The sequence below is a fragment of the Mixophyes fleayi genome, chromosome 7 (genome assembly GCF_038048845.1).
Source record: "Mixophyes fleayi isolate aMixFle1 chromosome 7, aMixFle1.hap1, whole genome shotgun sequence".
In the NCBI taxonomy this organism is placed as follows: Eukaryota; Metazoa; Chordata; class Amphibia; order Anura; family Limnodynastidae; genus Mixophyes; species Mixophyes fleayi.
In genome coordinates this window covers 115364511-115390072 of record NC_134408.1, presented here as the reverse complement: position 1 = coordinate 115390072, position 25562 = coordinate 115364511, and the positions used below count along the sequence as shown (strand labels likewise).

The following is a 25562-nucleotide window of genomic DNA, read 5'->3' as shown; positions in this document are numbered from 1 at the left end:
TGATCTATACTTTACACATTTTATTAAAATAAGTAATACAAGTAAAACAAACTGTCATTGTACATATGTTCAGCTTCTATTGGAGAAGCAATCTCATAGTCTGTCTATACACAGAGAGCTCCCGTACTGAGTTTATAATGTGTCGCATCTTTAAGGCATTACGTCATTTTTGAAGGATATCTGTGTGTGCTCAGTTTAGCACAAACTTCCCTGTTCAACTCAGTAGTTGTTGCCAGACTGATCCAGTAAGCATCTGTAAGAAGAAATTAATGTATAACAAGGAAGAATAATTTAAACGAAAAAAAAGCTGAAAGAGTTTAATTGAGGGGTATTTAGAAAATGGAAAAGAGGAAGGTGAAAGCTGAGGATGGGCAAATGCGAGTGTGGTGTTTGCATGGAAAGAAGATAAAGTGCCCATATGTTTTAATTGTAGATCAATCTAAGAGTACTTATCTTTGACACTCACCTTGTTCAGCTTACGGTCTTATAGTACGCTCGGGAGTTTGGGGAAAATTCCATCCATTACTACACTTGAGAGAGGAGATGTTGTGAGAGAATGGATAAAGCAAATGAGGAAATTAATTACTAATTTAGAAGTGATAAGTTGCTTAAACGTCAAGCTGGGTACACACTACAGATTTTTCGTCCAATTATCGTGCTGATCATACAATAAACAACCGGTAAGATATCACATTACTGTGTACGCTCCCATAAGCATGTTTTATCGTATCAAAGCACATCGTATCAATTGATTTTATAACATTCCTAAAAATCACGATCAACGATGGAATGATGTCGGGAAAATGTGGAAGTGTTTGCACACTCATCACCAGCAGTGTAGGCAGATATCTGTAGAATGTGCAGAGTCACAATCTTTTCAGTGGATGGTTATGAGAGATGAAGAGCACAGATCTGAAGGTAAATCATGTAGTTTGCACGTAAAGTTGCCTGCTCATCAGGACTTTCACTCGTGGGTAAAATCATTACAGAAACCGCATCTGCAGTCATTTTCTGTAGTGTGTGCCCAGCTTAAGAAGTATTGAATCACAATAACAATTTATTGTATTAAGCAGTTATTCTCTGGGGCGTGCAACAGGCAGGTTTCTGTTGAGCAGATGACTTACGTGTGCATTGCTGGTAATGTGGTAGTTGGGCCAGTCACATGGTGCACTGCTTGAGGGAATCCACCCATTTGTCCCATGCTGTTTAAAGGCATTTGAGGCCACATTGGATATCCTGCACCAGGCTGTAGTGTGTGGGGACCAGGTGCAAGGCCTGGAGGAGTATAGTGGTGGTGGTGATGCACTGAAGATGGACGGATCTTCTCGGCTCTCAGCACCACAGGGCTGGCAAAGTGAGGGTCCTTAAAAGATACAGAGCGGGCACTCAAAAAGTGATTTAAGTGACTCATTGTTATAGTGATTTGAAATGCCACAAAGGTTTTATCATTACAGAGCTCCTGTCCCACAAAGGAGGCAGCCATTTTGTTAGCTGCACTCCTAAAGCAATAAGATTGCAGCCTACAGAATCCCTAAGAATTTGTGACAACACTAAAGCAGTTCATGATCAATATTTACTATTTTGAGAAACTGCTACTACTACCATAATACTTTATAAAGAACTTTTCTCCCTATCTGGGGTACATTGCTACCATGGGTTGTGGATGGGAGCTTGGGCAGTTGACACTTAGCTAGTTAACTTTTTGTTAAATGTATCTATGCTGACAATCCACTGTAGCTTTTCAAACAGTTTCAAACGGGCCCTAAAAACCCACCTTTTTCTTAAAGCCTTTCTGTCTCCCACTTAACTTCCTACCTTATCTTCTGCCTCTGTCCCCCTACTCTCCCTCTCTCCCCTGCGTCTCTCTGTCTGTCCACTCCTCCCCTTAGATTGTACGCTCCTCTGAGCAGGGCCATCTCTCCTCCTGTTTCCACCACTTCTAACTCTGCTCTCCAGCTACTTAGCCCTCCTCCTCGAGGGTCCTCCACCCCACGTCCACTCTCGCTCCCTCCTCCCCCCTGGGGGTCTCCCTGTCTTCCGTGCCCTCCTTCTTGGGCCCCGTCGTTTGCGGATCCTCCCTCCCCCTTCCCCGCCCTCTCTAGCTGTGCATTGAGCTTACTGAGTTGCAGTGTTTACTGTACTGTGCTGTCTCCCATTGTATTGTAATTTTGTTTGTCTCTGTACGGCGCTGCGGATGCCTTGTGGCGCCTTATAAATAAATATTAATAATAATAATAATAGCTTCAGTTTAGACTAAGTGCCCAAGGAGTTGGGCTTCTCTTTTAGATGCTAGTAGTTTTTTACTTTTATTTCCTTTGCTTATTTTTTTAGAGAGAGGTTTTCTTTTTATTTTTGGATCGGTGGAGTGTGTTCTATATATAAAGAACGCACTTCTATGTGGCAGCAGCGGCACTGCTCTTTCTGGGGAGAGAGCCGAACGGCTTTCGCTGACAGTGTCTTTTAGCAGAGTGACAGGCGGCTTATTCAAACCGCTGTCACTCTGACAGCCTCCTGACAACCGGAGCTGCCTTCACAGGCATAGAGTCAGTGCCGGTTCTCGGAACGATGGCGGGCGCCATCTTGCCGGAGCATACCAAGTTCACTCCTCAGAGATAGGAGGGGGGAATCTTGGTCTAGCTGCACGATCTGTTTTAGTGAGGAAGGCATTGCATCGGAGGATAAGATGCAGTGTCTGCACAAAATACAGCATTGATTCAAGAGCAGCAGCAGGACAGAGTCGGGGGGGAGGAGCTGAAGAATATAGAGCTCACCCACCTCTTCTGTATACATGGGTGAGCCTGATCGGCGCGCCAAAAGAAGCCCGGGAACACAAAGCTCCTCAGCCTGAAGGGGACACTGCTGACTGACTCCTCTCCTGATTATCGTGCTTAGCTGGAAGGCTAAGTGCCATTATTCTTTTTTACCTTTCTATTCATATTAGATAGAGGGCTATTGTTATATGGTGCAAGTAGTAATAAAAAAAAATATTTTGTATTCTACTTAACCAACTTACACTCCCTTTTGTTGCTGGTTACAAGTTACAACTTTTTCTGTTATAGACTAGTTGCTATACTTGTATTTAGTCAAACTATATCTTGTGTGACAGGATTCTATTGCTTACTGTGGTTTTTCTCTTGTCAAATATGTCGGATAAGGGAAAAGCATCTCTTACAAAATATTTCACTTGCTCTAAATGCAAGGTTAAATTTCCTAGTGGGCAAAAGGACCCGGGGGCACTTTGCACTGACTGTGATGCAAGGTCACTCACTACGAAGGCCCAGTCTTCCGCTACCAGAGGAACCGGCATGGATAACTTCCTTGGCACAGTCGGTTACTTCTCTGGTCCAACTTCTTACTAAGCCTACAGGGTTAACAGCGGTTTCTGTTGTTATCCCCGCTGTTTCAGCGCAAACGGCCCTTCCCGTGAATTTAGGGTTGCCTGTTACCACCGGAATATCGGAAGTGGTGGTGGCAGGTCCATCATCCTTGGTCACAAAGCCAGGCCTTACCTCTGGAGAACCAGCTAGGTCCTTATCATTGGTCAGAGGCCTGGATAGGTTAAACCGGTTGCTAGAGTCTCCAAGATCTGGACTGTCCAGAAATAAGAGGCTTCGGTCTACAAATCCTCTTCTATCCCCCTATGATTCTGAGGGGTCTTCAGAAGAGCAGGGCAAACTCACTTTTGACTCAGATTCTGTGCAGGTCACGGACCCGGAAGAAACCTCTAAATATCAGGGTATTGACAATCTGGTCTTAGCGCTGAGACAAGCTTTGGACCTTACGGATTGGGTGAACCTAAATCTTTGGATCAGGGTCTTTTCAAAAAAATTAGAAGACATGCTCTCCATTTTCCACCATCAGTGGAATTAAGAGACATAGCAGAGGGAGCCTGGAAACAACCAGACCGGAAGTTTATGATTCCTAAGAGGTTTCTTTTCCTGTATCCGCTGCAGGAAGAGGACATGGCCCGCTGGGAACAAATCCCTAGGGTTGACACTCCAGTGGCTCGTTTAGCTCGCCACACTGTGCTTCCGGTTCCAGGTACTGCAGCCCTGCAAGACGCCACGGACCGTAAGGTCGAGGCTCAAGTAAAGTCTATTTTTTTTTTTACAGCAAGTTCCTCTTTCAGACCATGTTTTCATCACCATGGGTTGCCAGAGCAATGGAAGCATGGGCAGAACAATTGGCGGCAGGACTACAAGATTCAGAATTGCTTCCCCTTACCTCCATATAAAGGAAGCTTCTGGGTACTTATATGAGGCGGCCCAAAATACAGCCTCTATTTCCTCTTCTATGCAGTCTTCCGCGGTGACGGCGAGAAGGACCCTATGGTTGAGGTCCTGGGACGCGGATACAGAATTTAAGAAATCCCTGGAGACTTTGCCTTATTCGGCCACAAGTTTGTTTGGCCCGGAATTAGACAATATGATTTGCCAGGCCACGGGTGGGAAAAGTACTTTTCTGCCAGTGAGCGTTACTAAGTCTAGGCCTCCCAGATTTTGCTCCTTTTCGGCAGCCCTTTCGGGGGGGGGGGCTCTTTTTGCCAGAGGTCGGACGACTAGAGGCAGAACGACCAGCACCAGGGGACACTTGTACAGAGGTAGGTCCTCCTTCTCTTTGAGACACCCATCCGCTAAAGTTACGGAAAAACCAGCTTAATGTCCGCCCTTTTTGCGGCTGCAGGAGTGGGGGGGGGATTGACTCTGTTACAGGAGCAATGGATAGAGTCCTCCCAAGACCTTTGGATTCGCGGGTTTATGACAAGAGGGTACATGATAAACCTGTTAGGTCCCGCCCCACGTCGCTTTTTTGCAACTCCGTTGCCTCGCGATCCAGAAAGGAGACAGGCGATGTGACTCTGTGTCGCTTCTCTTCTTTCTGCAAGAGTCATTTGCAAGGTACCAGACAGCCAGAAAAGACAAGGGTTTTATTCAAACCTGTTTTTGAACCACGAAGCCGGATGGATCTTTCTGACCCATTTTAAATTTAAATATGCTAAATCTACACCTAAGGGTGGACAAATTTCGCATGGAGTCCCTCAGATTAGCAATCAACGGACTGGAGAAAAATGAGTTTTTAGCGTCAATAGATATAAAAGACGCTTACCTTCATGTCCCCATTTGGAAGGGACATCAGTCTCCTCTCAGATTTGCGGTGGGATTTGCTCACTATCAATTTTGGGCTCTCCCCTTCGACCTCTCCACAGCTCCCAGAGTTTTCACAAAGATCATGTCCATGATGGGGGCATGTCTTCGTTCCAGAGGGGTCAAAATAGTACCATATTTAGACGAACTCCTCATCAAGGCCGCATCAGAGGTTTTGTTACATCAGCACCTGACTCAAACTATCAAGTTTCTCGAGAGCCACGGATGATTAATAAACCTAAAGAAATCTCAATTGATCCCCGGCCAGCAGGGTTTATCATGGATACCAGGGAACAAAAAGTGTTCCTGTCAGAGCAGAAGGCCAGGTCGTTACAAGAAGTAGCTTCACAGGTCTTAGCCACTCCCAGTCCAACTAATCATTTATGCATGCATCTCTTAGGGAATATGGTGTCAACCTTCGAGACTATTCTCTACGGTCATGTATTCTCCCACTGCTTCCAGTGGGACCTCTTAGCAAAGTGGTCAGGCTCCCATCTGCAGTTGGAACGCCAGAAGATCCGTTTTACTTCCAAAGCAAAGATGTCTCTTCAGTGGTGGCTGGTTCAGGGTCACCTGGCGGTAGGCAGATATTTTGCTCCGTGGTCCTGCATCATAGTGACCACAGACACCAGCTTGAAGGGATGGGGGGCCGTGGTTCTTCATCTTCGGCTTCAGGGTCTTTGGTCGACTCAGGAGTCGTCCCTGTCCATCAACATACTGGAATTGAAGGCCATGCTGTTAGGTGCCCAGACCTTACTTCGGGGCTTTCCGGTCAGGATTCAATCCGACAGTGGCTTATGTCAGCAGACAGGGAGGAACCAGAAGTGCAGAAGCGATGGCAATGGCAGCACAGATCTTCGCCTGGACAGAACAAAATGACCCCACAGTCTCAGTGTTGTTCATCCCAAGTATCCTGAACTGGGAAGCGGATTATCTAAGCCATCATGCGATTATGCCGGGGAAGTCGTCACTCCATCTGGAGGTCTTCCAGTCTTTGTTCCGGAGATGGGGTCTCCCGGACCTGGACCTCATGGCATCCAGGCACAACAGGAAGGTCCCAAAATTCTGTGCAAGGGCAAGAGACTCCCTGGCAGCAGCAGTCGACGTCATGACGATGCCATGGGACTTCCGGTTGGGATATCTGTTTCCCCCGATACCTATGATTCACCGCGTTCTCAGACGAGTGAGACATGTGGGACTACCAGTAATACTGGTGGCCCCTGCCTGGCTGCCTCGAGTGTGGTATGCAGACATAATCTCGATTACGGTAGGTCAAGGAGTGCGTCTACCACTGCGAGACGACCTTCTTCTTCTTCAAGGCCCTTTCCGGCATCAGGACTTGCCTCGGCTAACTTTAATGGCATGCCTGTTGAAGCCAGCCTTTGGAGGTCTAGAGGTTTCTCTCCTAGTTGTGAACACACTGTTGCGAGCTAGTAAGCCAGTTTTGGCTCTTATCTACCACCGCATCTGGTGCACTTATATCAAATGGTGTGAAAATCGACTTTGTCATACATCGTCCTTTCGTCTTTCCCGGTTTCTGGCATTCCTCCAGGATGGTCTGGGTGCAGGTCTCCGATTGGGCTCCTTAAAAGTGCAAATATCAGCCTTTTCGGTTTTCTTTCATCTTAGATTGGAGGACATGCCGGATATTAAGACTTTTCTACAGGGAGTCTTGCATATCTAGCCTCCTTATGCCCCGCCATTGGCACCATGGGATCTCAACCTGGTGCTCGATATGCTTAAGAGCCCTCTTTTTGAACCATTCCTTTCAGCAGATCTAAGGTTCTTAACGTGGAAAGTAGTGTTTCTCCTGGCAATTGCTTTGGCTTGCAGAGTGTCAGAGTTAGGAGCCCTTTCTTGTTGTGAACCATATTTGGTCTTTAATGAGGACAGAGCGGTTCTACGGACTGTTCCTTCGTTCTTACCGATGGTGGTTTCGGCTTTTCACATGAACCAAGAGATTGTGGTTCCAGTGTTTTCAGGTGGGGCATCATCTTCCGACCAGAATTCAATGGAGAGTTTAGATGTTGTCAGGGCTCTTCGAATTTATGTTAGGAAGACCTCACACAATTGTTGCACAGATTCTTTATTTATCCTTTTTGATTCACATAAAAGAGGTTGATCAGCCTCGAAGCAATCCATTTCAAGGTGGATTACTGCAACCATTAGGCAGGCTTACATCAGGGCTAACCGGCTTGTGCCAGGTAGACTTACTGCCCATTCCACCCGGTCGGTGGGGGCGTCTTTGGCACCGAGAAATGGGGCCTTAGTGTACCAACTTTGCAGAGCAGCAACCTGGTCCTCCGTCCATACTTTTACAAAATTTTACCAATTCAATGTCTTTGCATCCTCGGATGCCAATTTTGGCTGTAGTGCTCTACATGCCGGGCTTTCAGAGCGGTCCCACCCTTAAGCGGGGCTGCTTTAGAATGTCCCCATGGTAGCAGTGTTCCCCCAGATAGGATGATAGAGAAAAGAGGATTTTTTATACTTACAATAAATCCGTTTATCTGATTCCATCTGGGGGACACTGCGATCCCTCCCTTATACTGTTTTGCTGTATCTTCTTCGGTTGATTGGCCTATCTGCCTTGGGGCTTTATAATTAAACTGAGGTTACAGGGGATTATAGAGCGGAGTGGTCTGTCAGCTAGTTAACTTTGTTAAATGTATATATGCTAAGTGCCAACTCGCCAAGCTCCCCTCCACAACCGATGATAGCAGTGTCCCGCAGATGGAATCAGGGAAACGGATTTATCGTAAGTACAAAAAATCCTCTTATTTAACAATTTTCACGAGGCATTCATTCAACAAGCTGTGTTCTCTTGAATATTGCTACGCTCCATGAAATGGCTACATCCACTGTGTGTAGATGACAAGGTTTCTTTAAATTTGTCAAATTGCACAAAAGGAATGCGAGTTATTTAAATCAAATTACTGAAGCTCAAGGGTTGCTAAGTAAATGTAGGCTTCTTAAATATAACTGAAAAACTCTGTGGGGTGCAAGCATGTGAACATCACATCACAGTAATGTAAGCAGGTTATATGGTGGTTATGGACAAAAAGACTGAAGTACGGTCTAAGTATATAGACAGAAGGCACTCCAGTCCACTGATTTCCAATGAAAAATTATATGTATAATTCTTAAATCTTAATCTACATTAAAATTCATGTTATTTGGCAAAATAAGCCTTTAATCCAGAAATCTCATGTAAGTGTAATATTAAAAATAATAAAGGTAATTATGAGTTAAAAAGATGTAAAAAAAAGGTGAATAAAAAAGTAAAACAGACCTTTAAAAAGATGTGAGACATCAAATGACTGATATTTAATCTGTAATTGAATAAATCATACTCAAATATCCAATTTGAATATGTTATCTAGCGTTATATGGTGGTTATCACTGCTGTCTCAGGGGTCAGGGGTTCTGTTTCGGGCCCCTATCTGTGTGGAGTTTGTATGATCTCTGTGTTTGTGTGGGTTTCCTCTGGGTGCTCTGGTTTCCTCCCACATTCCAAAAACATACTGATAGATTAATTGGCTTCTGACAAAGTTAACACTGGTGTGTGTGTACATGTGGTAGGGACTATAGATTGTAAACAGGGACTGATGTCAATGATTAAATATTCTCTGTAAAGTGATGTGTAATATGTAAGCACTAAATAACAAAAAAAATATAATAATATGCAAATATATTGGATAATGCGTAGTAAAAATATTTGGCAGCATTACTTGTTGGGACTGAGGCAGTGCAGGAGATGAAGTCCCGGCAGGCTGTGATAAACCCATAGGGGGCAGTGCTTTCAGCATCATATTCTGCATAATGATCTGGTGCATCTGGGCATTCTGCATTAGCATCATTTCCACCATATCTGCAAGAGAAAAACATAAAAACATGCTGGGACTTCTACAACATCAGGAAAATCACAGGTTGCCTGAGCATGAATGGAAAAATACCTGGAAAAGTGCATCAACAACAATGTTTAAAAAGGCCAACCATTGAAACTAAGAGAAGAGGACTGCTGGACCCAAAGGGCCTGATTATTTAAGGGAGGTAAAGCAAAAAAAAAAAAATGAGTATCTCTGCATCTTGGCAAAACCATGTTGCATTGGAGGGGGAGATAAATTTAAAATGTGGGAACAGATTTATAGTTGGGGTAGGGCATGTCCTAGATCACCTTTATATTTCAGTGTAAAAATAAAGCTATCAAGTATTTGTGTGCTACATGAAAAAGCAGCCAGTATTTAACTTATGTGCAAAATAATAAACTAATATGCATCCCTTGTATTGTAACATGGTTTGGTCCAGAAAAAAAAGCTTACTCCTTTTTTTTTTGCCTTATTTTTCATAATGAGTCAGGCCCAAAAGAGTCTTTGTGGTGGGGGCAGGCATGCTGAATCACAGGATCGTGCCACCACAGACGAGACCAACTTTACATCCTATTATACCTTACTACACTCCATCCAAAAATAAGTGCTACGTTTCGGATGACATCCTTTAAACTATTCATTACATCACTATCAATCTAGCTCTGTATTCCACTAAATAAATACGGTGTCTAATTTTTATGATAGGCTTTATTAAATAGTATGAAAGGCATCTATTTAAATTGCTGCACATTAAAATATTTTGTAACCCATAGCAACCAATAAAATCATTTTTCTAAAGTGAACCAAAAAAATTATAACTAACCTTTTTACTTTGCACCAAGTGGGCAATGTGACACACGAATTTCATGCACTCAAAAGACCAAGTTTGATGAGATTAAAAAAAAAGTTGCTTTTTTTCCATTACCTCTCACAATACGTTTTTCTCATCCATCTTAATCCCTGGTCACTGAAACAGTCCAAAATGTTACTCTACCCCCCTCTTCCTGCCTGGTCTGTTTGCAACCAGCAATCAGACATTGATGTCCTTTTTACTTGAATGTTACATCAACGTCTGCTTGTTGTATAAGCTTGAGTGGGAAGAGGAGTGTGGCATGAGACTGTTAGAGCAAGCTGGGACCCCGGTGGGATTGGCGAATGGAGGAGGTAAGGAAATGTGTGTGTTTTATTTTCTCATGTAACTCTACCCAAAACTACTTCGCTGGGGTTATCCTTTAAGGGTAATGGCACAAAGGTGCTAGAACTCAGCATACTACAGGAATTTGCTTAATGAAAACAAAGAAGAAAATAAATAGCTGTGTTACTGCATCCAGTAAGTGGGTTATTTTCAAAGGCATTTTGCTTCTTCTGGCACAGAATATATCTGGTGTATTTAACTATGGAATGTGTTGGCTAATTCTATTGAGTATAAGCCTCTATGGGGTACATTTATCAAAACTCGCAGAATATGAAAAATAGTTTTCAATCCTTATCGCATTGATAAGGATTGAACTATTTCTCATATTTATTAAAAAAGCAACACAGGAACAGCAGTTCCGAAAAACTGCTGTTCCTGTGAAGTGTAGTAAATCATACTTACCACTGCCACTTCGGTTCTGAAGCAGCATGCGATGAACGGGGCTCCTCTTCTGACTCCAGTGCGCATGCGCCCAGTGAACCCCTCGGGCATGCGCACAGACATCTCTGCTCTCTCTCTGCAACTATAGTTGCAGAGAGAGAGCTGTGAGTGACAGGGAGGGATCATGTGATCCCTCCACACATGCGCTGTCCAGCTCTGCTCTTCGAAGCAGAGCTGACAGCACTGAAACTTTTCATTAATGATAATGTACGCCAGCTTCAGCTGACGTACATTATCATGTTGAAAAGCTAGTTACATTCATTGTTAAATAGCGTTACTGAGCACTCCCCATACATTGTTATGGGGAGTGCTCAGTAAAACGATAGGAGATGTAAAGCAGCAGATATCTATGATATCTGCTGCGATGCTGCTATTATAAATAGCAAATTAGTGTTTAATCGATTTTACAGGGGGGAAACCTTTCATAAATAGGCCCCTATGTCTCCAACCATGTCCCTCTTACCTTCTTTAATGCTGCCTGAGCGTGGCGGCTGATAGGCTTGTGGAGAAGGAATCTGAGTGATGAGTGGCTGCTGGGGTAACTGCTGAATTATTGTTGCTGGCTGCTGGGGTAACTGTAAAGAAAAACATATAGCACCTTTGGATTTAAAATGTGTTTGTGCAATGTATGCATACATGCAGCACAGTGGCCTAGTGGTTAGCACTTCTGCCTCACAGCACTGGGGTCATGAGTTCGATTCCCGACCATGGCCTAATCTGTGTGGAGTTTGTATGTTCTCCCTGTGTTTGCGTGGGTTTCCTCCGGATGCTACAGTTTCCTCCCACACTCCAAAAACATACTTGTAGGTTAATTGGCTGCTATCAAAACTGACCCTAGTCTGTCTGTCTGTCTCCTTGTCTGTGTCTTTGTGTGAGTGTGTGTCTATATTAGGGAATTTAGACTGTAAGCTCCAATGGGGCAGGGACTGATGTGAATGAGTTCTCTGTACAGCGCTGCGGAATTAGTGGCGCTATACAAATAAATGGTGATGATGATGATGCTGTGTTGTCACACCTGAAAATTATTGCTACTATGAAAATAGAATCTGAGCTATGTACACAAGCAAACGGAATTGCCTATTTATTAATAACTGTTGTGTGACACTCAATGCTATATGACACTAAAGGCTCTTCAAAACATCATGTTTTTTTCTGGAAATGTAAATACATAGCTAGTGTACATACAATGACCCAGAAGCACTGAACTCTGATTGAATTTAAGGAGATCTTAACAGGTTATTCATGTGTTTACTGTTTCCTTAGCAACACGAGATTATTCTCTAATAATCCAGTTTTGGTAGCACTTCAGTGTTAGTTAAATTTTAAGAGACGTTAAGGATAAGAGCATAAAAATGATATGCAAATATAAGTGCTAACACACTAGTACATATTTTCTGAACTGTTATGCCTAATGCAAGCTCAAAAAGGTAAAAATGTAAGTAACACTTGAGGGTATATTTACTAAACTGCGAGTCTGAAATAGTGGAGGTGTTGCCTATAGCAATCAATCAGATTCCAGTTGTCATTTATTTAGTACATTCTACAAAATGACAGCTAGAATGTGATTGGTTGCTATAGGCAACATCTCCACTTTTTCAAACCCGCAGTTTAGTAAATCTAGCCCATGGTGTTGTTTATAGAGTTGCAGACGTTGAGAGGAGTTGGGTGAAATTAAGTATTTCCATTCAAGGTATGAAATAGGCACGTCCATGCACATAGTTTTATAGAGCGATGCAAAACAAGATTTCATGATGTGGAGAGAGATTATCTAAATGAGATAAAGGGCTGGAGAGTACAGAATGTTAGGGGTATTCCTTGCTGTATGACGGGGTACTCCACAAGCTTTTTACAGCAGCTCAGAGCTAGTGTAGATCTTTCTTGTCCTATACTAATGGCACGTATTTTGTCCATAGTTGGCCACTCTCCCGGGATATCCAGGAGATTCCCAAATTTCAGGTAGGTCTCCCAGACTCCTGGGAGTACAGGCCATTTTCCCGCATCCTGCTCATGCTGCCCACTTCCTAGTAGGCAGGATGGGAGCCTCCATGCAGGCCTGGCGCTCCCATTAGGCAAGGTTAGGCACTTGCCTAGTGCGCCGGGCTCTGGAGGGCGCCACAGTATTCTAAAATACTTTAAAACTGTGCGGCGACCACTGACCATACCTGTCACGGCCGCCGCACATCAATCAAATGGACGGGGAGGAGGGGAAGAGGCTATTTTGTCACCACCGCCGCCTCTCTGCTCCGTCTCCTTCCCTCCACTTACTAGTGTCAGTGAGTGGAGGGGAGGAGACGGAGCAGAGAGGTGGCGGTGGTGAGACAAGGTAAGGAGATTTTTTAAAAATGCCTAGGGCGCCGTGGACCCTAGCACCGGCCCTGCCTCCATGAAGCGATTCATGTTGAATTACTTCATGTTGGTCCCGCCCCCAATGTCAAAATGATGCTTTTCACGTCATTGTGTCACGTGCCAAAATTACATGATTCGCTGTTCCCTGACCCATTCCATCCTCACACTTCACCTCACCTCTGGGATCTCCAGGAGGAAAGGTGTACAAAGTTGGTAAGTATGATTTTGTCCTTCCACTTGTACTTCAGTGGAGAAGTGCATTTTTAAGTGCTCTTTGTCAAATGTAAAGTAAAGTTTCAAAGACACAAAAGTGCCACAATGTAATAAATGCTGTCCTGGGGTTATGTTTACTAAACTGCGGGTTTGAAAAAGTGGAGATGTTGCTTATAGCAACCAATCACTTATTTAGTACATTCTACAAAATTACAACTGGAATCTGATTGGTTGCTATAGGCAACATCTCCAGTTTTTCAAACCTGCAGTTTAGTAAATATACACCCTGTTGTTCTCATAGTCTAAAATAGAGAAGACTGAATAAAATTTTAGGAGAAAAATGGAAACGTGTTATTTAATTAAAGGGGCGTTTCTAAAGTAGTAGAATGATTGTCTTTTGTTATAAATGTACACTTTTGCACAGTACGGATCTTCAGATGTTTTCAGCTAGGCACACTTCTAGATTGTGGGGGGATCTCCTGAGTAGGCATGCACCTTGTTGTGTGCTGGGCGGACTATAAAGACTAAGGGGTATATTTACTAAACTGCAGGTTAGAAAAAGTGGAGATGTTGCCTATAGCAACCAATGATATACTAGCTGTCATTTTGTAGAATGTACTAAACAAATGATAGCTAGGATCTGATTGGTTACTATAGGCAACATCTCCACTTTTTCAAATCCACAGTTTAGTAAATATACCCCTAAAGGTGCTAGAAATAGATTTTGCAAATATAACAATTAGCATTTTCCTCCAAATATGCTGCCATTAACATTATGGGGATTCAAAGAGAAGCACTGAATGCTTGATATTAAAAATAACTAGTTAAAGTAGATGTTATTTACAAACAATATATAAGTACTTACGATATTTAGTAAATGTCTCTAACTTTTAAACTTGTTGTTACTGAATAAAGCTAAACTACTAAGAGCAAAGATGAACATGTTACACCTGAGTACAGCTGCAGCTCTGCCATAAAGAGACAGATATTATATCCCAACAATAAAAAAGAAAAATAAAGATGGGTTAATTGAGAAGAGGAGATAGGGGATGTTAATGACTTATTGAATTGTTGGAAAAATGTGAAAATATGTATTTATTTCATAATGCATTCAATTGTATACGTGATATTGTATACCTCAATAAAAATTGTTTAAATTAAAAAAAAAAAAAAAAAAGAAAAATAGACTTTGAATAAAACTATATATATGGAAAAGGGATAACAATTATATAATTATATATAATATATACACACACATATATATATATATATATATATATATATATATATATATATATATATATAGATATATATATATATAGATATATTGATTGTTTTTTCCTACAAAAATGTATGTCAATCTTTAAGTAATGAGTCCAAGACATACTGAAATGCACATACATAGTGACATTTGTGCACATGAAATGAGCCATACAATTTCCCAGCAGACCCTTTATATACAAACACTTGTGTAAATACCTGTTGCTGAATGATTCTTGGTGGCTCTGGTGGAGGTGGTGGAGGATAATAGCGCATGGGGGGCTCCGGAGGAGGTGATGTATGGTAGATGTGCATTGGATGCACTTCATGTATAGGTTCTACATTTATTTTTCTCCTGCGTGTTCCTTCCCAGGTGTGAGGCCGAGCTATCTCTTCCAGGAGGTGTTGCTCCTATGTGTGAAAGGTCAGGAGTTAAAACAGTGGGAACAAAAACAGGAGGTGGATATATTTGTTAACCCTTCACATGTTGTTGGTTTTCAAACATCTAGCGGCAGACTGAGTTTTATGTTTAGTGTTCTGACAGTTTCAGTCATTGATCTACAATGGTAAAAGTAATTTGTTTTCCAAAATAAATAGGGTTTACTTTTGGTAGCATATATAAAACATACACTTTTCTATGATTTTTCTCGTAGTTACTTTCACCACATTTAGTGCACAACCTAAATATTTATATCAAAATGTAAAAGTTCTCCCAAGTATAAACCAAATATAGCATCAAACTCAGAACTAGTGAGCTGTGGGCCCCGGGGCAAGGTAGTGGAGAGGAGGTAACCGGGGCCCCCGACCCTCTGCATCTACCATGCGGCGGGCCCACGGTAGTTCCGCCACTGTATAGCATAGTCCTACGGTCCATCAACAAAAGTGGACATGTTGAATTAAAAAATATTTTTTTTCTTCTGATACACTATGATTGGACGTCTAATATGTCCAATTGTCAGTGATAGTCTGAGAAGAACAAATGCAGTACATACAAAAGGTGTGTCTACTATTAAGAGGCAATATAAAGAAAGCTTTAGAGTTACAGAGCCTTCAGCACACAGTAATTCTATTATGGTTCATTGGTAAGTGGATGAAAAAAAGCAAATATGTTACTATTGCTTTATGTATTTATATATTTGAGAGATGCACCTTTTCTCTACTGCTGCATTGGTTTACTTACTCGCAGTTTGTGTAGCAGATCCTTTCTCCTGCGTAAAGCCGACTGTAAAGCCTCTTCCTGTCCATCATAACTCCCTGAGAACAAATAGCGAATTCACAGCACAATGAAAGTTACATTATCCTCAACTTGCTACCGATCTGTCACTGGCTTGCTTTTCTGTTCTCTAACAACTGAGTGGATTTAAAAATGTATACAGCAGAATATTTGATATTATAATATTATATCTTATTGCTAAGAAAAGAATAAAGTTCCCTTGTGCTTGGTTACATTTGCATCTTGCACTAATAATAAATGATATACAATTCTGTTTTTTATACCATCCTTGCGTATTACCAAAAATATTCTCCACGTAAAAGTGCATTAAAATGTATTCATTACATTATATGCCACTCTCTTGCCGACGGAAGCTCTTGTGCGCAGTAAGACCATACATGCCTACCTTTGGCGAGTTGTATCCGGGAGGGAGAGGGGCGTGCCTACAGGGCAGGAGGGGGCGGGTCACGGTGAAACGCATCATTTTGGCACCGCCCTTGCATCAAATATGCCGTTTTGTAGCAGGGGCGGGGCCAGAATGACGCGATTCACCGCGAATCGCGGCATTTTAGCCCCGCAATTGTGGGATGCAGGAGATTTGCCAGCTCTCCCGGAAGTCCGTGAGACCGACCCGAAATTCGGGAGTCTCCCCGACATTCCGGGAGAGTTGGCAAGTATGAGAAAGACTCCTCTTACTACTGACAGCCAGTATCATCGCAAAGCTGAATATCAGCTCCTCAGGTGATCTTTAATTGTCAAATTGCCAGATAAAAGATTTTCTATCGCTGCCAAGTCTTCCATAAGCCAGGGTCTTAATAATTAGATCCTATAATTTGATATAGGAGATACACAGAAAGGATATATATATTTATTTAGGAAATGTATTAATAGGACATCACTATATAACATTTAAGACTTTCATGTCATCCCCGGAACATCTAGAGCATGCTCTTTTCTCTACGATGAGGAAGACCAAGAACTGCCTCATTATTATGTAGCTGTACTGTAATCGGTGTAGTCATGCTAATTTGCCCTGAATTTCCCCATTCTTACTTGCAGTAACAGGCTCTGTATCAGACGCATCATCTGCAATTTCCCGCTCATTTTCCAATCTCTGTGAACAATAAGAGCAAAAGAAATAATTTGGTTTATTTATAAAAAACAGTAAAATAAATATTGCTGGTTTCACTTATTTGTAAAGCAATATAGATGTCAAACTGTGTAGTTTACATCATGATCATTTGATATCAGTGTTTATTTTTAGGACTTTGTGCATATAAAATAATATATTCTCTTCAAACCCATTGGATCTACCAGGAAAACTATAATATATTGACTGATTTACATGTTTACAATTCCATTTAGTGCAAGATGTTTTGATCACAGGGAGGATCTGTAGAGGTTCAACAAACTTTTATTTTCTGGCTTTCAATTTTAGACCTCTCAATAATCAGTTATTATATATGATAATAAAATGTATGTATTACTTTCAATGAGTGGACAAATAAAAATGGTCATGTCAAAAATATGAGTATTTCTCCTAAATCTCCTATCACTGCGACTCAGTTTGAAAGGCTCTGTCTGTCCTCTCTCTACAAAGAGACAAGACATCTTCCCTTTATGGCATTCTACGCGATACCCAGCTAGGATCCCAATCCAGACAGGAACTTGAATGGAAGAGGGATCTTGGCCAACTCAGGGAGGAGGATTATTGGGAAACAATAATGGAAAAGATTGCTTCTAGCTCTATATTATTAACCCTTATTAAAGAAAATGTCTATAAGATTACCTTTCAATGGTGCTATACCCCCGACAAGTTAGCCCTAATGTATATCTCCAAAACCTCTACCTGTTGGAGGGAATGTGGTGAGACTGGACCTTTCCTCCATACCTGGTGGACATGTGCCACGTTTTCATCCTTCTCGGATTATAGTCCTTCCTTCTATGTCAGGGGTCAGCAACCCTCGGCACGGGTACCAGACATGGCACGCAGACCACTTTTTGCCTGGCACCCCGCCGCTCCGCAGCAGCTACACTAAAGCAGCCAAGGATGGACGAAACCAAGCTGCTGGGTATACGCAGCAGCTCAGTTTCGACCATCATCGACTGCTTTAGTGCAGCAGCTCTAAGCTGTGGAACGGAAGACTCCAAGGGTAAGTATGAGGCTTACTATCTATTGGGGGCACGTGTAAGTGGTATTCAGTGAATTGGGGGCACTATTATTTGACATTCAGTGAATTGGGGGCACAATTATGAGCCATGGTATGAATTGGGGGCACAACTGTATCATAATTTGAATTGAGGCACTACTGTGTGGCACATCGTTTATTTCTTGGTCCCATTACTATTAATATTATGATATTAGCATCATAAAATAAGACATATATAATATGCACGCAACTGGCACACCTGGGCTTGACTAGATTTTAGCTGGCACTATGATAGTGTTCTATGTTACCCTCTTGAAGAAGCTGACAAGCACTCAGCCAAACTAATCTCTCATATCCTTACTGCAGCAAGATGCCTTATAGCCAAATACTGGAAGCATAGAGACCCACACCTCATTTTTACCCTTATTTCTTATGTTTGGTTCATCCCACACATGGAGAAAATCACCTTCCATCTCCAAGACAAGGACAATACCTTTACTCAAGTCTGGGCCCCTTGGCTATTTTATCAACCTGCACAAATACGTATTTCCCATTAGCTCTCCCATTTCCCCTTTAGACCCTTCTCCAATACCCACGTACTCTTATTCTAAAATATCAGTCCCACTTATTTTAGTGTCCTTTGTGACTATTGGTTCTTACCTCTAAATATATTGACCTAGATTTTATTTTGTTTTTGGTCGTACATACTTTTGTTTTCTGTCCCAGTTTCATTGTATAGATATACAAATGATGTTTGTATTTTTGTTGTAAAACCTTTGATTCTGTATAACCACAATTTTCTTTATATACCTGTTTGTCATTGATTGTATCTAACTACTGTCAAACAAAAAGTAAGAAAAACAAAAGAAAAGATGAGCATTTCTATGGTGATGGGAGGGAGATGACACCGAAGGACAGCAGTACCAGACAGTAATCCATACTTCTACCTCACCTTCTCTAATAGTTTCAGTTTTAGCCTTGTCATATGATCCACCAGGGAGGGGTCCGTCATTCTTTGTGTGGCTGTGTAGAGACATAAAATAACAAATTTGCATTATTAGCAAATAAATTGCCATAAATACACTGTTTATTTACAGCATACTAAAACCGTTTTATAATATACATTTCTTTTGTTCGTCCAGGTATCAATCGAGAATCCTTTCATTTTTGTCTGTAATACTTTCCGGTGTTTAGTAACAATACTTATAGCTTATGATGTAAACAAAACATATTTCTTGTATTATAATTTTTAAACACTCCTTTTTTTTTTACACACTTGTTTACATACAGGTGTGGGATCCAGGTAGGGGGTTTGTCTATAATTTGAAGTCCTGTGCCTAAAATATACTAAATTACATTTTAAAACTGACCAGTCTTTCTCCACAAAGCTACTGGCATTTATGTCATTGCACAGATTGTGAGTGAATGAGGAAGCACTTGGTGATCGTATCTGTTTGTATGAGTCATCACCAAATAGCAGAAAATTTTCCATTTTCCTTCATCCTAGTTTCTGAACTGTCCGGATAACAGGGTTCCGTATAAGAAATATCATACATGTTGCTTTTAATATGTAATATAAATGAACATAATTCTAACAAGTACTAGACATTTTACTGCTAGCCATATAGGGCCTGATTCATTAAGGTATGTAAAGCAAAGAAAGGAGTAACTTTGCACCTGGGCAAAACCAATTTTGCACTGTAGGGGGAGGTAAATTTAAAATGTGGGGCCAGATTTATATTTGGGGTAGGACATGTCCTAGATCAACTTTAACTTTCAGTGTAAAAATAAAGCTATTAATAAAGTGTTTGTGTGCTACATGAAAAAACAGCCAGCAAAATAATAAACTAATTGCTTTCCTTAATCAGGCTCAATACGTTTTTCTAGCTAGTTAATGCAGTTATTTTTAGTCTGGCAACATGTTTTAAGATATTCAGTTAATGGATATCATGTTGATTTTAAATCTTTAAAGGAGTCAAATGTTATTAAACATTGTAATTTTGTTATGTACAAAAGCCTTTTGTTCACACAAAAACAACAGTAGACCTCCGGATCTGACTAAACATGGCACAGTATCCTGTAAAAATTACACAATACACAGATTATATTCAGTCAGAAATGTTATGAGTATAGTCAATAACATTTCTGTAGGATATTCAAAATAGCTGAATGTATAAACGTTTCTTTCCTACAAAGGCACCACATACTTTCTGCATCAGTGTGAAAGGAGCTTCACACCACTACTGTGGTGTGAGGCTCCTGTGGTATAATGATGTTTTTATGTTCTTTTCATTGTGTGGGCCTGATTCATTAAGGATCTTAACTTGAGAAACTTCTTATTTCAGTCTCCTGGACAAAACCATGGTACAATGCAAGGGGTGCAAATTAGTATTAGGTTTTGCACATGAATTAAATACTGACTGTTTTTTTCATGCAACACACAAATACTTGATAGCTTATTTGTACACTGAAATTTAAAGTTGATATTTGTGTGTTACATGAAAAAACAGTCAGTATTTAACTTATGTGCAAAACAGAATACTAATTTGCACCCCTTGCATTGTAACATGGTTTTGTCCAGGAGACTGAAATAAGAAGTTTCTCAAGTTAAGATCCTTAATGAATCAGGCCCCTAATTCTCAGTCTGTAGCTTTACCACCATTCCCATCCTCACATCATGATACTGTCCATGTCACATACAGTCCTGTCCCCATTAACAAAAACACACAGATGAGCAGGTCACCAGCCTCCCCCAGATCAGCACATATTATGCTACTGTGAATATTTTGACAATCTTGTTGGCTAATAAACAGGGTACACACAGACAACCAGGAGATTAAGATTGAATACAACCAGTGGTCAGTCACTACTCAAACCTGCCATAAAAATAAACTATAAAGGAGTGAAAAACTATATTGAGGCCAAATCTAGAAGAGAGTTGTGGGTGATGTCATTATGCCCAATATTAGTAACTTGGATAGTTGTTTCTAGATTGCTTGTCTACGTTTTTGCTGTTTATCTAGCATTGTAGTGATAATTTATTGCCCTTTAAATCTATATATTCAATAATTATTTGTCCCTAACTTGATGTATTTATGATAATAGGTTCTCCAACCACTGAGCGCCTTAACTTTGCCTGCTCTGCCATTTATCTAAAAACCTGCCCCTCTCCGAAGGAGAGAGAAATCATTTACCTGGATTATTTCGTCTTTCTGTCCAGCGACGTGTTCTCCTGTATCTGGTCTTATAGACTAAATCACTTTGTTTTCAGGTGCAGTGATTGTTACCTGCCACCAACTGTAAACACTCTTGTATCTAAGGCACGTGACTGATCCTGCCAAACCTCTCTCCACGCCCAGGCTCAGTATTGATTATACACTGTGTACTGTTACATAGTGACAGTTTTATGTGATATCATCCAAGACCTCATCACTGGTCAATTTATTTATCTTGAATTGTGGACATTGTTGTTTGTGCCTGTTATGAGTCACATTTTCCTAATTGTTGCTGACTATTTAAATAAGTTGAAAGTATATACTTCCTATAGAGGTGCGTTTCTCACCACAATCTTCCAGTGTCAGTTTGACAAGAGCCTCACATCAATGCTTTGTGCTACTGCAGACCCTATTTCCTATTGTTTTTTTTAAATTTTAAAAATATTTTTTTTCTGGGTGTGGTGCACTGTGGATAAGAACCTTGTCTATGTTGATGTTTTATTTTTAATAGCATGGGTCGATTGTCCCTGGATAGGTTGCATATATTTTTTTATTAGTAATATTTTTGGTGATAATGTAAGAGGTCCACTGGGGGAGGGGTGGGGATGTCCGAGCACCCAAAACGCCGCAGAGGAGGAAGGCGCCTGTCTTCATGTGCAGGGCACTCGTTTTGCTGTAAGGGGAAAAGGGGAAAGTACGGGAGGGACAGCTCCACAAGGTGAGTGCACCAAGGGAAGAGCCCTCACCGCGGTTATACTCACGGACGCGAGTCTGCGACGGTAACTCCCTCTCTCCCTTCTGCTCCAGAGATCCTCCGCAAACCTTGCCTTACGAACCATACCTGTAAAACAAAGGAGACACAGCCACAAACAACAATCCCTTCCCCAACAACCCAGATACTCACTTAATCCTGAGGGACCACTATGGAACACCCCGTACCTTGCTTCTCCTCACACGGAACACTCCCACGCTCTGAGACGGTGTCACTCCACAGGCCTTTGCCTGCGGCCCCAGCCCCAGCTGTTAAGCCCGCCTTGTCCTCGGGCTTAGGACTTAGGTGCCCTTCAGAACGAATGGAGGGGTTCTGAAAACCGCTCCAGAACTCTACTTCTTAACTACCAAGGGACCGAGTGTCCCCCTACACTACTTCGGGCCTAAGGGCCTACTGCCCCGCTAACCAGCAGGGACCTTCTATCCCTCTAACCACAAGGACCCAATGTCCTGCTACACTACAGGGCAGCCACCCTGCTACACTCGCGGGAGCCTATCGCTCCCCTCACCCAGAGGCCTGTGCCTCTCTACACTGAAGGGCCTAGTGCCCTGCTACGCTCAAAGGGCCGCATGCCCTGCTACGCTCAAAGGGCCTCTTGCCCTGCTGACTCTCTAGCTATGGGGTCTGGTACCCCTCTAGCCTAACGCTAGGGCCTTGTACCCTCCCTAACTACCTAGGGCCTTGCGTCCTCCCTAACTACCTAGGGCCTTGCGCCCTCCCTAACTGCCTAGGGCCTTGCACCCTCCCTAACTGCCTAGTGCCTTGCGCCCTCTCTAACTACTTAGGGCCTTGCACCCTCTCTAACTACCTTGGGGGCCTTGTGCCCAGCAAACACCTACCGTGGCCACCCCTAGCTGTGCCACAGACCTAGTGCCTGAAATGTGCCCCTGGGCCTTATGCTTGACCTAATTTAGTATTTTATACTCACCTGCTCCATGCAGGAAACTCAGCTTGCCGCGCCTTCTTCGGGTCTTCCAGACACTCCAGCCGCCGGCGCCTCTTCTCCCGTTCGGAGCTCCTGGAGTCTTCTTGGCGGGTGCGCTCTTAGCCCTTACAAGGGCTCTGCGACGATCTTCACCTCGCTGACGTCTTCTTCTGGGTCTTCGGGCAGCAGAGTAGCTCACAGCCCTTACAAGGGCTCCCTGCCGCTTCCGCCGGCGTCTCCAGTGCTGGACGTCCTCTTTGTTCTTCTCCGCTGCCGGACCGAAGCAATGGCGCGCTTGGCGGCTTGTAAAGCCGCGGGCCCAACGACATCATCAGCCATCACTGCGAGCCCCGACTGCCTTGCGGTGGCGCCAAACGTTCAAATGGCCAGAGACCAGCCAGGATTGGCTCGCTGGTCCGGCCACTGATTGGCCAGCAGCTGGAAGCGAGCCCTGATTGGCTCATTTGCCCGCTGCCACCGGGACCTGCAAGAAGAGAGAAGAAATACTCACCGCTGGAACGGCGAGTGGCTTTCCTCTTCTTACTTCGCCCTCTTAACGGGGAGCTGGTCTGCGGGGTACTTCTCCACAATATTAGTGCCTCTCCTTCTCCCCCTCTTCTCCCCCCCCCTTCCTCCTCCGGTGATCCCTGATCCTTCTCCCCTTTCCCACTCTCGAGTATAAAACATAAAAATAAGAGATGTCTTGTATACTTATACTCTTTTGATTAACATTATGTTTGTACCTTTCATACTGTTTCCACTCTAAATAAAGAGTTAAAAAAAAAATAATATTTTTTTTTTTTATATTCCCTGATCTGTCCTAGGATGAAATGTTGAAACCCTGACATCATAGGATAGTTTAAAACATAATTGTAACATTTACACTACATGCACAGAAATGTTGCAGTCTTAGGGGCCGATTTAATTAACAGCAAGGTCCTGCAGTAACATCAGGTGGTGTGTTTCCATATGATGCTTTTGTAATGATCTTCGCTCATAGAGGTGTGAACAAAAATTAGTGTAGTTTGCATTACCTTAATTGCCAGTAATGTGTACATAAAGACAGCGTGCAAGGCTACTGTGGAACTTCGCGGCTGACTAAATCGGCCCCTTAGAAAAGTGTTCGTCTGATCACGGCAGTGATCAAAAGTGGTGCTGTAATAGCAGTGCTAGTCCATAATGGCAATTCCCGCTTATGTAAGTGGATTTGTACTTTTGTGTGCCTGCATCTTATTTAAGACTTGCAAAATTCTGTTACTATGTTTCATTTTGAGACAATTTAAAACAATGCTTAATTGTGTCTTTTCTTGTTTTGTTTACAGGAGAACTCTTCTATAAATGTACCTTAGTGTCTGTAATTAATTTCCTGCCTTCCTCCATTCTACTACTCACATCATGACACTTCCCCTATTCTCACTAACATAATCACAAAAGTGGATAGGCCACTGACTCCCACAAGATCATCTCTCATCTCCTAAAATAGTGTTTGGTGCCTTGAGCATTCTGATTACCGTATTAGCTACAGGATTTCTATCTTCTCCCAATTCATAACTGCAGACACAAAGACAGCTGGAGATGAAGATTGATAACAAAAAGGTGCTCCCAATGTAGTCAATTGCTCTTTATTAAATAAACAAAAACAGTATTTTACTAAATAGCAGTAAGGTACATAAATGTAAATCTCTTTTAAATTATATTTTTTTGTCACTTTAGTGTCCACACTTGGTGAAAATGCTGCTTCTGGAGTTTGTCCTGGAAGAGATAGGCAAAGGGCTAGATTTACTAAGCTGCAGGTTTGAAAAAGTGAGGATGTTGCCTATAGCAACCAATCAGATTCTAGTTGTCATTTTTTAGAAAGTACTAAATAAATGAAAGCTAGAATCTCTGATTGGTTGCTATAGGCAACATCCCCACTTTTTCAAACCCGCAGCTTAGTAAATCTAGCCCAAAGTGTTGTTCTAGTCCTACAGTGTGTCTTAAACAAATGTGGTGGTTACATTGTGTGGCATCAAGTAAAATAAAGGTGATAGATGCATCACTGCTATATTGATGTCACAAAGTAAATGGTGGGACCAGAAGGTTTAAATCACCTTTAAATGACAAGTACACAGAACAAAGATGGCAACCTAACCCATTTCATCCCTGAGATATATTTGCTCCCATAGTACTACATTTTTGACTGAATTAATCATGCAATCAGAAAGTCAGTGCTATGCTTGAGAGCTGACATATATCTTGCAGGTAAAATTGATCAGTTAGCATCTCTGATAATGTTGCTAGAACAACCATGGCCTCATATAAATCATGCATGCTGCATGGCTTCATTATAAATACTTTATACACACTGCATGATCGTCTGTTGTTTGCTAGGTGGGCATATATATCTGCAGTGATACCATCTTGCAGCAGGCACAGTTGACAAGTGCATTTAATGTCCATAGACAGTCACAGTTAGTTTTGCCCTTGGAAATGTCCCTGTATTTCAATATTGACAAACTCCAGAACAAAATTCGTTTTTCTGAATGTTACATGCAATTCATATCATCCATTCTTACCCCTTGTGCAATACAAATTAATATTTATTCTGAAGAGTATATTAACTGCAGTAATGCACAACAGCTTGGTATAATCAAATTAAAACAATTTACATGATACATATTGCATTGCGCTAAAGTCAGAAATGCAGGCGACATACTTAGATGCACCAGCTCAACTATTTTAAAACATTGGCAACTATGCTGTATACCTTCATAACTCTGGATTTCCACTGCTTACATAATAATTCTATACATAGAAAACGGTACATATAGGACCTCATT

General features: G+C 42.0%; 1 protein-coding gene across 1 annotated transcript; it reads right to left on the bottom strand.

Annotated features, from left to right (window-relative positions):
- Positions 1-3: 3 nt before the first annotated feature.
- Positions 4-21060, bottom strand: C7H21orf58 (chromosome 7 C21orf58 homolog). Its single transcript, XM_075180445.1, has 10 exons — positions 21026-21060; positions 18784-18854; positions 16735-16795; positions 15649-15722; positions 14688-14879; positions 11113-11224; positions 8876-9015; positions 1125-1363; positions 467-525; positions 4-253 (listed from the first exon to the last, which is right to left on the bottom strand). The coding sequence occupies exons 2-9, from the start codon at positions 18841-18843 to the stop codon at positions 477-479; spliced, it is 927 nt and encodes a 308-aa protein (XP_075036546.1). The 5' UTR covers positions 18844-18854; positions 21026-21060; the 3' UTR covers positions 4-253; positions 467-476.
- Positions 21061-25562: the final 4502 nt, after the last annotated feature.

What these genes read in the sequence shown, in the direction of transcription:
- C7H21orf58 (XM_075180445.1), bottom strand. Translation starts at nt 18,843, where the DNA reads ATGACGGACCCCTCCCTGGTGGATCATATGACAAGGCTAAAACTGAAA. An exon ending in ATCTGCTACACAAACTGCGA is followed by an intron (nt 14,880 to 15,648) that starts GTAAGTAAACCA and finishes TTTCACACATAG; the next exon opens with GAGCAACACCTCCTGGAAGA. An exon ending in ACATTACCAGCAATGCACAC is followed by an intron (nt 526 to 1,124) that starts GTAAGTCATCTG and finishes TCTCAAGTGTAG; the next exon opens with TAATGGATGGAATTTTCCCC.